The sequence below is a fragment of the Priapulus caudatus genome, unplaced genomic scaffold (assembly GCF_000485595.1).
Source record: "Priapulus caudatus unplaced genomic scaffold, Priapulus_caudatus-5.0.1 Scaffold1449, whole genome shotgun sequence".
Lineage (NCBI taxonomy): Eukaryota > Metazoa > Priapulida > Priapulimorpha > Priapulimorphida > Priapulidae > Priapulus > Priapulus caudatus.
Genome location: NW_014578510.1, coordinates 23,101 through 37,782, shown reverse-complemented (window position 1 = coordinate 37,782; position 14,682 = coordinate 23,101). Strand labels below are relative to the sequence as shown.

The 14,682-nt window shown below is 45.6% G+C and overlaps 3 protein-coding genes across 3 annotated transcripts in view; 2 read left to right on the top strand and 1 right to left on the bottom strand.

The window, feature by feature from the left end:
• LOC106816668 (leucine-rich repeat-containing protein 7-like) overlaps positions 1-6,022 on the top strand; it is an 8,760-nt gene extending 2,738 nt beyond the window's left edge. Inside the window, exons 5-10 of the mRNA XM_014821291.1 lie at positions 1,419-1,508; positions 1,922-2,042; positions 3,824-3,898; positions 4,450-4,594; positions 5,340-5,412; positions 5,881-6,022. Of these exons, the coding sequence (XP_014676777.1) occupies positions 1,419-1,508; positions 1,922-2,042; positions 3,824-3,898; positions 4,450-4,594; positions 5,340-5,412; positions 5,881-6,022 (646 nt within the window). The remainder of the gene's footprint in view (positions 1-1,418; positions 1,509-1,921; positions 2,043-3,823; positions 3,899-4,449; positions 4,595-5,339; positions 5,413-5,880) is intronic.
• Positions 6,023-9,846: 3,824 nt separating this feature from the next.
• LOC106816667 (5-hydroxytryptamine receptor 6-like) lies at positions 9,847-10,788 on the bottom strand. Its single transcript, XM_014821290.1, has one exon. The coding sequence runs from the start codon at positions 10,786-10,788 to the stop codon at positions 9,847-9,849; it is 942 nt and encodes a 313-aa protein (XP_014676776.1).
• Positions 10,789-13,231: 2,443 nt separating this feature from the next.
• The window catches only part of LOC106816666, a 17,268-nt gene continuing 15,817 nt past the window's right edge, over positions 13,232-14,682 (top strand). Inside the window, exons 1-3 of the mRNA XM_014821288.1 lie at positions 13,232-13,237; positions 13,637-13,663; positions 13,915-14,100. Coding sequence (XP_014676774.1) covers positions 13,232-13,237; positions 13,637-13,663; positions 13,915-14,100 — 219 coding nt within the window. The remainder of the gene's footprint in view (positions 13,238-13,636; positions 13,664-13,914; positions 14,101-14,682) is intronic.

Sequence of the window (14,682 nt, the reverse complement as noted above, 5' to 3'; positions counted from 1 at the left end):
AGAGAGAGAGAGAGAGAGAGAGAGAGAGAGAGAGAGAGAGAGAGAGAGAGAGAGAGAGAGAGAGAGGGGAGAGAGAAAGACGGCGGAGGGAGGGAAGAAGAGAGAGAGAAGAGAAGAGAGATAGAGAGACGAGCGAGAAAAAGACGGAGAAGTTGCGTATCTTGTGACGAATATGCTGTAGCTATGTTTTGGACGAATTACAAACGCCACTTTGTTGGCGCGTGTCAGGGTTGGGCCTGGAGAATTCTTGGAGTGACAGATGAAGCGTCTCCCATATGGTGCTTATTTAAACTGAAATATGAAAAACATCTGTCAGAACTTGCGTTTGATAAAGAGTGTCCAGTCCCGAGACACATGTGCTGGTGTGCGTAATCATAAGAATTCGATCCGCGTAACTGAGGAATGCGAAGATGTCACCTGGCGTGGAGGGACGCTTGCTAAACGCGTGTACTGTTTAAAAGATATTTAGAGGCAAGCTTTCCAACCCCGTACCTGCCCGAAAAGGTGGTGTCTTGCGTGTACACGTGTACACGAACGGTGATGATGTACGTTAGGCCTTATGTGTATAACAATACTAGCACGACTGTAGCAATCACTGAAATTCGTGGAACTACTATATAAATATTGATGGCGTTATATCTTCTGACCGGTCGATGCGTAATATTGTGTATGAACGTATTGTATGTGTGCGTTGATTGTGTGTGTAGATGCGTGCGTGTGGAGCACGTTTGTTGTTCCAAGTCATCTAACTGATTGCGTGGAGCCCACCACCTCAGTAGCATCACTGACTACCCCCCAGTTCAGTATAATACTCCATAACCCGAAGGAGACAGCGGGAGCTAATATGGCTAAGACACCATGCTCGGCAAGCGGATTCAGGAGGATGCATCACGTTGCATTGAAAGTATAGCTAAAACTGTAATTTGTATAATAGTTTATATAATGGGCCGTGCGTGTCGCGTGCCTGCATGGCATGCGTGCGTGCGCGTGGCGGTGTGCGTGCGTGAATATATATATACATATATGATATAGTATATTATTATAGTATTACTATAATAGTGAAATATATCATATTATATTATAGTAGCAGAGAGAGAGAGAAGAGAGAGAGAGAGAGAGAGAGGTGAGTGAGAGAGAGAGAGAGAGAGAAGAGAGGAGAGGAGAGAGTAGAGAGAAGAGAGAGAGAGAGCGAGAGAACGAGAGAAGAGAGAGTGAGAGGAGAGAGAGAAGGAGAGAAGAGAGGAGAGAGAGACGAAGAGGAGAAGAAAGAGAGAGAGACGAGAGAGAGAGGTAGAGAGAGAGAGAGGAGAGAGAGAGAGAAGATGAGAGGAGAGAGAGAGAGAGAGAGCGAGAGAGAGAGAGAGAGAGAGATCCTAAAAGTGACGTGTGTAATATATATTCCGTTATATGACTTTCAGACTTCCAGAGGGGTTCACGCAATTGCTGAATCTCACTGAGCTGTATCTTAATGACACATTCCTCGAGTACCTGCCAGGCAACTTTGGCAGGTAAGTTCATGCTGACAGTGAAGAATTATAGGTTACTGTAAATTCCTTTTTTTTCGTGGTGTACCAATTTTCGTGGATTTCGTGGGTCTATCAATCCACGAACTTACGCTCCCAACGAAATATGATGTACAGATGTCAAGTACCGGTTCTACGATTTCAATCCACGAATTTAAAAATCCTCGAACATGTGTTTTTTATCGAAACCACGAAAATTGGGATCCACGAAAATAAGTGACTTTGCAGTATTATTAGATAAACCTAGATGCAGTGCCATCATCTAGGTTGCCCTAGAGATGCCCAACGTGATGGCAAAAGTCTTACTGCCTGTAGACCCGCATTTCTCATTCCTCATTTCTCGTTTCATTTCTCGTTTGCTCCCAATTTGTCGCATGATTATTTTCGGCTTTGCGTAGGTTGTCACGGTTACGCATCCTGGAGGTGAGAGAGAACCACCTGAAGACGCTGCCAAAGTCGATGTCCCGCCTTCAGCAGCTGGAGCGGCTAGACGTTGGCAACAACGACCTGCTGGAACTGGTGAGAGAGCGCAGCCTCCGTACCACGGTCCCGTGGGATGCACGATCGCTGTATGAGCGTCTGGGATTCGGGCCTGCCAAACCCCTACGGATTATATTTATCTTCTCACAGGGGACTCCTTTAATGAGATTCAAATTCTAAAGTGATGTTGTGGTTTCATAGCCTATCGATGCATCTGCGTCATCCCTTTTCTTTCACTTTCTTTTGGAATTTCCATAATCCTAAAAAAAAATTTCATCTTTATAACCTAAGTTCCTAAAAGAGGGGTTCATGTTGGTACCAGATGCGTAGTTTCTAGGAAGGAAACAAGAGAAGCAATCCTCTCTAATGTTCGAAGTTTCCATGACCCCAGCCATAGCACGAGAATACACTTGTACGCTCGATCATTGATGTTCTCCTGTTTATTGTGAAAGGGGGATTGTGGTTGCACTCCCGCGCATTTTCAACAAAGTCTCCACCCACGCAACAACAACAGCACAAAACTAGAAACAACAGCGATGCCTCATCCATGCGAACACTGTGTTATGGTTGCCGATGAATGTATGAAAACATCGGGCTGCGTTATTATATCAGCACAGGCTTTCCACCTGTTTTATCAGTAGTGCGAGTTTATGAAAGATGAGAGAGCTAAGAATGTACATCGATTGTCATACATTGTGCACGCATAATTGCCGGGCTCATATTTGAGTGCTTTATATAGCAATATCAAGAGCCCATAAACTAACAAGTTTATATTTGTTATGATCATTTAAAGCAAATTTTGTCGTTTACTTTATAAGTCCGTTACTATAACAGTAACAAGAGAAACTGCGCCAAATCAACGTGAACAGGTTTTCCTAGTTTGGTAGTCTCATCACACCACATATCGAAAAGAAAATGTAAAAAACGTCCACAGTGTAAGCAAAAATGTTTTCGGCGCAATGGCGATGACAGGGCGGTAAATGGTGGGTATCGCTATATGCACAACTTGTGCGTGGCAGCTAGGGGATGAATACTGTTGAAGTAGAAAAATGCGTGCATGCAGGACATCTGGTAAGACAGTTGTCAGCTGTAATTCAACAGTCACCATCGTAGACTGCAAGACTGCACAGTGGCCTTTTCGGGTGTTCTTAAGCATTTATTATTTGTAGTTAAGTAACCCAACCGAGCATGTAACGGGTAGGTTAGTTGGGTTGGGTAGACAAATGTTTTCGTAGACAAATGTTTTCTTTGTGAATTGCTCTATGCAGTCTATAGTCATACACGTTTACTTAAGGGAACAAAACTTAAAAACAAGCGAGGATATTTACATGGTAGGCTCCCTATGGTGAGAGAAGTTAACCTGACGGCAAAAATCTACTGTTCAGTTTGCAGTGGTAGTTTGCTGAGATGTGCCAGCAGTGTCCTGACATCTGTTCAAATTAAAAAAACATTATACAGGTCTCATAACCAGGACTTAAGTTACTTTATAACGTCCAATGTAGTAATATTTTATAACATATAATTTAATAACATCAATATATAATATAATATAAACATATAAACATAATATATATACACATATAAACATAATATATGTGCACATATAAACAATATATAAACATATAATGTAATATAACATAATTTATGATTTCTTTTTTCGTTTTTCATTTCATCATTATTTTTTCTCAACTTTAATTCTTTGAAACGAGCTTCATCATCCACATATCACTCTGCATTTACCCCCATCGTATTGTGCTGGCAGTTCCCGCACTGCACACCATCTGACTCATCCGTGTTTGTTGTTGATGTTGATGCTGCAGCCAGAAGTCATCGGCAGTCTCGTAAGCCTCCTGGAGCTGTGGTGTGATTACAACAAGATCGCCAGCCTGCCGGCGGTAAGTCTTGCCTAAGTCACCTTCCCTGCATGCGCGCGCCCGCCTGGCTAGTGTCTGCCTGGCGGATACACGCCAGGCAGCTCAGGTTTAGAGGCTAGAGTTAGTGTGAGATAGAGAAAGCACCAGAAAGAGAGAGAGAGGGGGAGAGAGAGAGACAGACAGAGAGAGAGAGAGAGAGGGGGAGAGCAGAGGGGGAGAGAGCGTGCAGATAGACAGAGGGAGAAGGACAAGGAGAAATGAGAGAGAGAGAGAGAGAGAGAGAGGAGAGTGAGTGAGTGAGAGACAGACAGACAGGGGGAAAGAGCATGTGAGAGGAAGAGGGGAAGAGGACTAGGAAATACAAAGGGGGAAAACGAAAATGTATGGGCTTATACACATGCACACACACGCATGCATGCACGCACGCACGCGTGCACACGCATTCGCCCATACACGGACAGACACACATGCACGCATGCAGGCACGTGCGTTTACTTTTTTTGATATTATAGATATAATAATAACATTCGTTGTGAGATGTTGACATAAGTTGCATGCTGTCTCCACTGTAGGGACTGGGAAGGCTGAAACAGCTGATGTTCCTTGATGCATCGAACAATTTCATCGCGCACGTAGCGGACGAGGTGCTAGGCTGTGACTCACTGTCTGACCTCTACTTGTCCACCAACTGTCTCACACACCTACCACACAGCATAGGTGAGTTATCACGCTCCAGCTTCTATCATGTTGTCATGCGACTTCTGCAATCGATTCCCAACTACCCCATGATTTCCACGTACCCCACGTAACAACTTCTAACGATTTTATTTCATATCTTTTTTATTCACATTTTTTATTCGTATTTATATATTTCGTATTATTTTATTTATACATTTTTTATTTTGTGTCCTTTCTTGTTAAAAAGGGTATTAATGCCAAATTAACAGAAATTTCTAGAAAAACTATTATTGTTCGTCGTTAAAAGCGTTGCATTATTCACCATGCAGCACTGTGTGTCAAATCCATATTAGTATCCCACTACCGGTATGAATAGTCTAAATAACTATGCAATATTAAGACTAACTGTAAGATATTACAATATGCTCAGTGGCGGATCCAGAAGTGAATTATAGGGGTGGGGGCGAATCATGCGAGCTCAAGGGCACGAATGCTAAAATTATTTTTAGGCTAAAATACCCTTGCCCTGAAAATTCTAGGGGGGGGGGCGACTGCCCCCTGTGCCCCCCTGGATCCGCCACTGAAGCTGGTGTCACTACAAGCACAGCCGACTGCCATTACCTGTGCAATGCTGAAATTTCGAGTAACCCACACATTTCAACCTTCAGCATTGAGTCATAAAACTGAGTGTTGTTGCTTGTGGTAAGGGCTTGGCCTACACATAAGTCTAACCTGCATCATCGGAGCAGATGAAGAACTGACATGCTTGTTGCTTCACTTGCAGGTAAACTGAGCAACCTGACAACGCTCAAAGTGGACAACAACAGGCTTGTGGGCGTTCCAGCAAGTATTGGCAAGTAAGCAACATGTAGGCTTAGTATCACCTTGGGTTAGCTCACTGTTTTATGGCTATTGGATGAGATTCTGTTTAAAATGCGCATTAACAAAACTTTGTATCAATTAAAAAAGCGAGTTTGAGTTTATGTGCGGCATACAAATTGCCCTATAAGATACTGGGCAGTCGAACAACTTGATGTAACAGAAAAAAGCAAGGTTACCTCAGAGTAGCTCAGGAATAACTAGATGTTACTGAAGACACATGGGTAACCTGGTGTTGCTTAAGAATAACTTCCTGTACTAGATGGAGACAGGGGATATTTTAGGGTACCTTATTAATTTAACCCCAGGGTAGCTTACATTCAGTGTGTTCGATGCAGCCTATGTTCAGTGTAGTTCTATGGAGCCAACTGCCTTTCAATAATGTCATCTTTCTTCGAGTGCAACCTCAAGAGTATGATAACTGCAGCATCTTCTCTGCATCACAGACTCAGCAGCCTCTCCGAGCTAAACCTGAGCAAGAACGACATCCGACGGTTGCCGGGGACGATGGGGCTGCTGCGGAACCTGCGCACGTTCAACGCGGACGACAACGTTATCGAGGAACTTCCGCAAGAGGTGAGTTGCTGAGCTTGATGACGATGATGATCGTGGTGGTGATGCCGAGGAAAACGATGACGTAAGTAAGTAAGTAAGTAAAAACTTTATTTAACGACGGTAAAACATGTTAGGTACAGACACAATAAATTGGCGCGCACCTATCTTCCACATGGCCGTCTCACAGCAACAGAACGGTTAAATATTAAATAAACAATTTAATTAATAAATAATTGATATTAATAATGAATATTAATTAAAATACACAATAAGAGTGACGGTGATGATGACGATGACAGCGATGATGATAGTGGGACAGCTGCTGAGTACGATGCTGATGATGATGATGATGGTGATGAAGACGATGATGCATAACGATGCCGGTGATGATAATGACAACAATGGTGATAGTGGTACACCGGTGGCAGCAATGGTGATGACGATGGTACTGATGATGCTGAGGTCAGTGGTGATAGGGACGATGACGATAACGATGATGATAGTGGTACAGCAGCGGCAGCGTGGCAGTGTTCTTATTGCAGATAAACAATGGTGAGATGTATAGTGTGATGAAAAAACATTTTCTTTCATTGAACATATTCAAGTATATGCCCACCAAAATTATGCACACATAATGTTTTTTATAGTACATGCAATTTGATAAATATATATATCATAGTACATAAAAGTATTAAACAACACCGTTAAATAGTTTCATGCAACTCGATGCAAATGCAACAAGACATTACGATACAATAAAGTGTTATCTATGTCTAAATATGGGATCAGGACTGCAGTAACATTTGCATTGTAATATTTTACTTCTGACAAGATACGGATTCCAAGAATTTCATGATAATTACAATCTTGAAATTGTTAGCATAAATTAAACATTGTAACCACTGGAATTCAGAGTGTTAAGCGGGGGACACACCATGCGATTTATTCGCACGTCCGCAGCGATTGTAAAATCGCAGCGAAATTCGCATGGTGTGTCCGCTCAAGCGCGGGCGAATTTCATCCGCACCGAAATTCGCAGCGGATCAAACATGTTTGATATTTTCGCTGCCGACGTGCGGACGATTGTTATAATGCAGCGAATCATTGATCAGTATGCTAATCACGTGAGCACATGACTGTTGGAGCCATGGTGGTGCCGTGTGGCGCCAGTAGATCGCGTGTCGTGTGTACGCTGCGGACGTGCGAATAAATTTGCATGGTGTGTGCGCTCGGAGATCGATAATGTCGATCGCATGCGGGTGCGAATATTTCCGCCGCTTTTTTCGCTGCGGATATGATCGCCGCGGACGTGCGAATAAATTTGCATGGTGTGTCTGCTCGGAGATCGATAATGTCGATCGCATGCGGGTGCGAATATTTCCGCCGCTTTTTTCGCTGCGGATATGATCGCCGCGGACGTGCGAATAAATTTGCATGATGTGTCTGCTCGGAGATCGATAATGTCGATCGCATGCGGGTGCAAATATTTCCGCCGCTTTTTTCGCTGCGGATATGATCGCCGCGGACGTGCGAATAAATTTGCATGGTGTGTCCCAGGCATTAGGTTCCTAATAGTGTACACAATACTATACTACTGAATAGGACAGTGTACGCTAAATATAAATATATAGTATAGACAATATAGTCACTATACACAAACCTGAATACAGATGGAAAATAACCATAAAAATGTAGAGTTCCATGTTTATCTGTGTTCGCTTGTTGCTAATCGTGTTATTCCAATTATAACATAGCGTCAAAGAAAAATGTCAAATAACGAATGTAAGCACGTGTAAGTTAAAAATTGTGTTAAGTAAAGTTATGTTAAGTTATGAATCCCATTATTCAAAAAAACGAACGAATAAATCGAATTAGCACAAGTACTAAGTACATAAATGAAAGACTCTACTCCCACTCGTACTCCTAATAATAGCATCGTACGTAAAACATAACATAACACTACATCACGTGACAGTGTCAGTACACTCCAGGGCAGTACAATCTATAATATAATAGTGGAAAAAGCCGAAGTGTCGTTTTCCGTATCTCCTCCGAAACCGTGCCACGTGTGCTCACGCGAATCGAGCGGGGGTCCCCTCTGGACGTCCCGAATACATTCCGCTACGTTGGAACACGATTTTTCGATCGTAAAGTGACTTTTGGAGGCAATTTTCTAAAAAGTTATGTGCCCGAAGAAACTTCGGCATTTATCGGAAACCCGCACTAAATTTTAAGATCGTCAAATCCGCATGCGCACACACGCACGCACCGAAGCCATTGCGGCTGCAGTGTATAAACAACCAAGCACTGCCGCGCACAGCTGTGAGAATTTAAGAAAATTTAAGACAAACCCCAACGAGAGACGGCTGCAGTTGTGTGTGTGTGTGTGTGTGTGTGTGTGTGTGTGTATGTGTGTGCGCGCGTGTGTGTGTAAATGTGGTATGTATGTGTGTGGGTGCGCGTGTGATTGTGCGTGCGCATGCCCGTATGTGTGTGAATACGGTGTGTGCGTGCGTGCGCGCGTGTGTGCAACGGGAGGTGTAACCGTGCCCGCGCTTACCCGGCTCCCAATGCTCTGACATTTTTAGACGCCGTTTCGATTGTCTAAGAGCACACACATTCCACACTTTACATACCATAACCTTTTGCAATTGTGTTAAAGTATTAATGTGTTTGCGTGCGTGTGGGCGCGCGTGTGTGTGATGTGTGTGTGCGCGCGTGTGTGCAAATATTTGACAACGGGAGGTGTAACCGTGCCCGCCGCCGTCCACTGACTTTCAAGAAAATATATCTTCAAAACTACACAATACATTTTTTTTTAAGAATTTGACTTATTATTGATGCTTCTAACCAGAATAATATTTTCAAAAATAATATATAAATAAGTGAAATTGTACTATGAAATCACCCCATTTCCCTTTTTGTGAAAAATTACATGTCATTTTAAGGTAAAATGTCAGATTTTATATATATTTAGATACAACTTTTTTTAAACAAATATTGATATATGACTCGAGTCTAAATATCAGTATTTTTCGTTTACTGTAAATACATCCTCAAATAAAAGTGAGAGATGGTTAAACCGCCATCCTCAAATCAGACCCCACTCAAACCCGCCTGGAGGACGGGTAATAGCTAGTATAATATAATGTCAAACCATAGAGTGAGATTTAATTACAATAATCAGGAGTGAATAAAAAATGTTTTATTCATTCTTGATATATAATCTAGTATAACTAATCGAGGAGAGCAGCAGGGATAGGACTGTGCTGGTGAATATGATCTCTAATCTATCTAGTCTTTAGTGTAGCAGTCAGTGTGGTAGGACTTAGTTTTCGATGTAGACGGGAGCGTGGTAGTACCCAGTCTTCAGTGTATCGTGTAGGCTCTAAAGCCCCGGACACACTAGGCGATTTTTTTCTGACGACTAGTTGCGCGACTTTATCGCCCGATAATTCTAGTGAGACTTGATCGCGCGAGTCGAGTGGACACATTACGCGATTTTTGACGGCGAGTTCCTACCTTCACCTACCGCGCACTACCGCCACCACGTAAACGAACAAAATGGCAGCGTCCAGTAAAAAGAAAAAAGAGGATTGAACAACACTGATTGGCTGGTGAAGTTTTCAGTCGGGTTAAAGTGATCGACGAAGTGGACACACTAGGCGACTGAAGTGCGATTGATTAAAAAATCGCGCGATAATATCAAAACGTTCTGATCGATGCGATCGAATCGAGCGACCAAGTCGCCGCTGCAAATCGTCGGTCGCGGTGATGGACACACTAGGCGATTTTGCCAAGCGACTTTACTCGCCCGATTAGATCGCATTAAAAATCGCCTATAGTGTGTCCGGGGCTTAAGCGTCATCAGTGTAGTGCGAGCCAGTGAGCAGCGCGTAGAAAGCCCTGCGATACCTGCTGCTGCGTACGGCGAAGATCAAAGGATTCAGCACGGCATTGCCCGAGATGAAGAACTTTGCGACCTCGAACGCCGACGCAGGCACGCATGCGCACAGCAGCTGCGCGACGCCCAGCGCGAGAAACAGCACCCAGCTGAGCATGAAGACGAGCAAGATGGCGCCTATCGTCACCGTCCCGCGATGCAGCGACACGCCGCCGCTGCCGCCTCCCGTCGCCACGGCGGCGATGCGGGTTGCCTGGCGACGCGACTCGCGCCAGATGCGCGCGTAGAGAGCGAGTAAGACGACGGCGGGCAGTGAGAAGGAGGAGAGCGTGAAGACGTTGTACTGCTCCAGCCCCGAGTTGACGAAGCAGGGCACGCCGTCCGTCCACGACGGGCTGCTGCAGACGACGATGAGGGCGAGCGCGACGCACCACGCGCCGACCGACGCGGCGGCGACGCGGCCGCCCGTCGCCAGGCGGCCGTACTGCAGCGGACGCATGACGGCGACGTAGCGGTCGCCGGCGATAACGAACAGGTGAAGAAAGCAAGCGTAGAGCAGCAGCGTCTCGGTGAAGCTGAACACGTGGCAGCGCGCCTCGCTCGCGGGGCCGCGCGGCAGCAGCAGCCAGCGCGCGAACGTCAGCGGGCCGCGTACGCTGCCGTCGAGCAGGTAGGCGACGGAGAGCGCGGCCGCCGCGTAGTGCGCGCTGTTGCGGAACTGTCGGAAGCGGAGTCCCGTCGCGACGACGAGGGAGTTGAGGACGATGCCGGCAACTCCCAGCAAGGCAGTCGCTGTCATCATGTAGATCCGCATCGCGTCGCTGAATTCGACGCCCGCAGACACGTTGTAAGCAGCGCCCTCTGTCGGTGGGAATTTGTCGCTGGCGTTGGTCATGATGCACGACAGGTGGCGCTGTTGTCTGTTTTGTGGAACAAGTGTTTCTCAAAGTTGCGTGGTCGGCTGCTAGCTAGAAAATACGTGCTATTCGTTTCTATAAGTCTACGTGTGTGTATTTGAGTATGCGTTTGTAAGCGAGATTGCGCGTTTTTGAGTGAGAGTGTGCGTGTATGTGCGTGCGTGCGTGCGTGCGTGTGCGTGTGTGTGTACGTTTGTGCGCCTGCGTGCGTGCGTGTGCGTGTGTGTGTACGTTTGTGCGCCTGCGTGCGTGCGTGTGCGTTCTCTGCACTTCTCTCTCCCTCTTGGTCTTTATCTCCGTCTCATCTGTTTTTGACTTCTAGCTGTATAAGTGAGACGGACGAATTCAACGGAGGTCTCGTCCTCATCATATCGTGCTCTCCATTCTTTTGGAATTGATATCCGTTATCACTGTCACGTTGTTTAGTAGTGCTCCACCCTTCTCACATGTGCATGAATAGTTGTTCTTTCACTTGGACTGTTCTTGCTATTCTAGCTCGGCCATTCCTTCTCTAGTGCAACCCCCTCTACCGAACGTTGCTCGTCTTTCTCTAGCGTGGTCTTTCCTTCTCTGACGTTACCCTGCCGTGTGCACACCGTCCGCTAGCGTCGTGCACGGTTCTCTAGCGTCGTGCACCGTTCTTTAGCGTCGTGCACCGTTCTCTAGCGTCGTGCACCGTTCTCTAGCGTCGTGCACCATTCTCTAGCGTCGTGCACAGTTCTCTAGCGTCGTGCACCGTTCTTTAGCGTCGCGCACCGTTCTCTAGCGTCGCGCACCGTTCTCTAGCGTCGTACACCGTTCTCTAGCGTCGTGCACCGTTCTCTAGGGTCGTGCTCCGTTCTCTAGCGTCGTGCACCGTTCTCTAGCGTCGTGCTTCGTTCTCTAGCGTCGTGCTTCGTTCTCTAGCGTCGTGCACCGTTCTCTAGCGTCGTGCTTCGTTCTCTAGCGTCGTGCACCGTTCTCTAGCGTCGTGCTTCGTTCTCTAGCATCGTGCTCCGTTCTCTAGCGTCGTGCTTCGTTCTCTAGCATCGTGCTCCGTTCTCTAGCGTCGTGCTTCGATCTCTAGCGTGGCACCTCTTCTCACCTTTTTTTCGGGGGACGGGCTGCCATTGATTGGCTGCCATCGATGTGCACCTGCTATTGACGACTTCCCATCATTGATTACGTTTGTATGCTGTATGTAGGCGTGTCCGTACACATTCGATTGTGTAGATTGTTTAGTCAACAGTGGGACTGATTTGAGAGGACAACCCAACAACCACGCAATCACACGCCCCCTTCTCGCCATCCATGGTTCCCGGGGGGGGGGGGTGCGAAATTTTTCCACCCACGAGAGTTCCGGACCCACCATAGATAATGTTTTGTAATATATGGTTCGTACATATATGGTTGGATTATAGTTAGGGTTCGGGTTAGGGTTAGCGTTAGGGACAGTGGGTATTCATTTTACATTGTTGCTTCGAGGAAGTCGAGTGAATGGAGTGCGCTGATTGGCTGTGGTCCGGAACTCTCGTGGGGAAAAAAATTTTGCTCCCGGGGTGAAGGGAAGTCGATGGCGTTATTTGTTCGGTATATACTATATACGGTATATGCTGCTGGTTAGAAAATCGACAGCAGGTGCACGTGGTAAACATCGCCGCTGTCGTTTACACAAGCCCGTCGTCGTTTCATTGTCATCAAGCTCGTCTGCTGAATGGTTAACCGAGGTCTCGTGCCCAACAACTGTCATCGCACACATTAGGAGGTTGACATTTGCGGTTTGCTTTGACGCTGTGATGTTGGCAGAAGGCAGAGTGGACAGATATGAATGTCGTCCACGTATTTAGAACCCCCACCTCACTCTCCTCAACCAGTATGTTACACTGATTTCTATTTTTGTTTGGCGGTACATGAGAACAGGCTGTCAACGGTTGAAGTACAAAATGTATAGTACGTCATTGACTTTTAATTATATGTCACACAACTATATATATCATTTCTTGTTACTTGCATACAAGAAGCTAGGCTGAATTGGAAACGGATTGCTATCAGGAGCAATTAAGCCCGCCGTTCCACCAACACATGTCACGAAATATGTCATATAAAAGCATATATTATCGTTAAGCATATTCAGTAATAAAATGGTTATGTGAACATTTTTTTCTAAATTGTTGCCATATTGCTGCGTGCACGCTATGGTGGTTCTATTCAGGAACTGTTAAAACGAATTCATATCCACCGGGTTTTTAGGCGCTAGCCATTCATTGGTCGGATGTTTTGTTGTTAGTATGATATCATGTAATGTTCGATGTACGTATGAAAGCAGGAAAGGTGACGTTTTGTCCCCTGCATTCGAGTTGTTTTGAATCGTTTTGAATTCGAATACAGACATTCGAATATCGCGTTCTCACGCTCATTGACGTATTTCGCAGTACTCGCGTTATGCAAGTACATCACGTGAGACAGGAACCCCCAAAATTACAATCAGCTTTATACAATAAGAATTATTACAATTACAATTATTTGTACAGAATATATAGCTGATTAACAACCGAACATGTGAACGTGACCTCGGAACTTCGACCCACATATAGGGATCAAACCATATTCCTTTTAATTTACCTCTCCACCCAGTGTGCTTGATGGGCAGCTCTAGCCATTCATCATTGTGATAGCACGTTCTAAAAGATCATGCTTGGCAACGAATTAGCCGAAAGTCGACAATTTTACTCGTACGCATGAATACTAAAGAATAATGTACTGTGACTGTACCAGTTCAGTTTAGTTTGATTAATCACATGTTCTCTGCTTCAATTTTAATTAGTTTAATCATGTTGTGTGTTACAGATCTCGATCATTTGGGATGTCGTCCTAGTATGATTAAAGCGATATCTGAAAACAGTATTCCATACTTATTTAAATACCACATGAACTGGTGTAGTTTTACCGATCTAGAAACAATATCCAGGGTTAGCGGTTTGGGTATTTCGCGATAGTAGCTAGATCAACCGTGCTTCAACTTCTGTACGTAGTTTTCGATGAGTGTGTTTCTTGGTGTAGTAACTCATCAGCCATACCGTCGACGCCGGTGGACACACTAACCGCGGTCACTCTGATCGTTGCAGATCGGCAGCTGCAGTGGACTGACGGTGTTGTCGCTGCGTGGCAACAGGTTGCGCCACGTGCCGCAGGAGCTGGGTCACGTGTCTCAGCTTCGCGTCGTCAACCTGAGCGAGAATCAGCTGCAGAGTCTTCCAATCAGCCTCGTCAAGCTGAAGCAACTCGACGCACTATGGCTGTCCGACAACCAGGTGCGTCCATGGCAACCGACGAGAGAGCGCGCCAACGCTTAAGCCTAGCACAGACCTGCGACTTTTTCATGCACCTCGCGACAGCGATTCTAGAATCACTGTAAAAATTGCTGTGAATTCGCTACGTGTGCGGGAACGTGCAACTGCAACCCGTAGCGATTCTGGTCGCTTGCGCAGAGTCGCAAGAAAGCAAACTGTTTTGATTTTGAGCGACTCGTCGCTCCCGATCGCTGCCAAATTGCTCTAGAATAGCTTCGAAATCGCATGTGTGCGCACACGCGGCGACACATCGACCGATCGCTTGCGGTTGCAGTTTGCAGCGACAAGCAACCAAAAATCGCAGGTCTGTGCTAAGCTTTAATCTGCCGGTGTTTGTTAAGATCGAGAGTCCATAATAGGAAATTTTTCTATTATGGACTCTTGTTAAGATGGTTCTGCGTGGAGTCGGGGGGGTCGTGTGAGCTGTGAGCAGTCGGATTATTTATTGTTCGTTTCATTATTTATTAGAAAAAAGATTCGTAAGTGAAAAGACTCCACGGCTGGTCCTATGAAATCTGTTATGCTGTGTGTGTGCGTGCGTGC

What these genes read in the sequence shown, in the direction of transcription:
- LOC106816667 (XM_014821290.1), bottom strand. Translation starts at nt 10,788, where the DNA reads ATGACCAACGCCAGCGACAAATTCCCACCGACAGAGGGCGCTGCTTAC.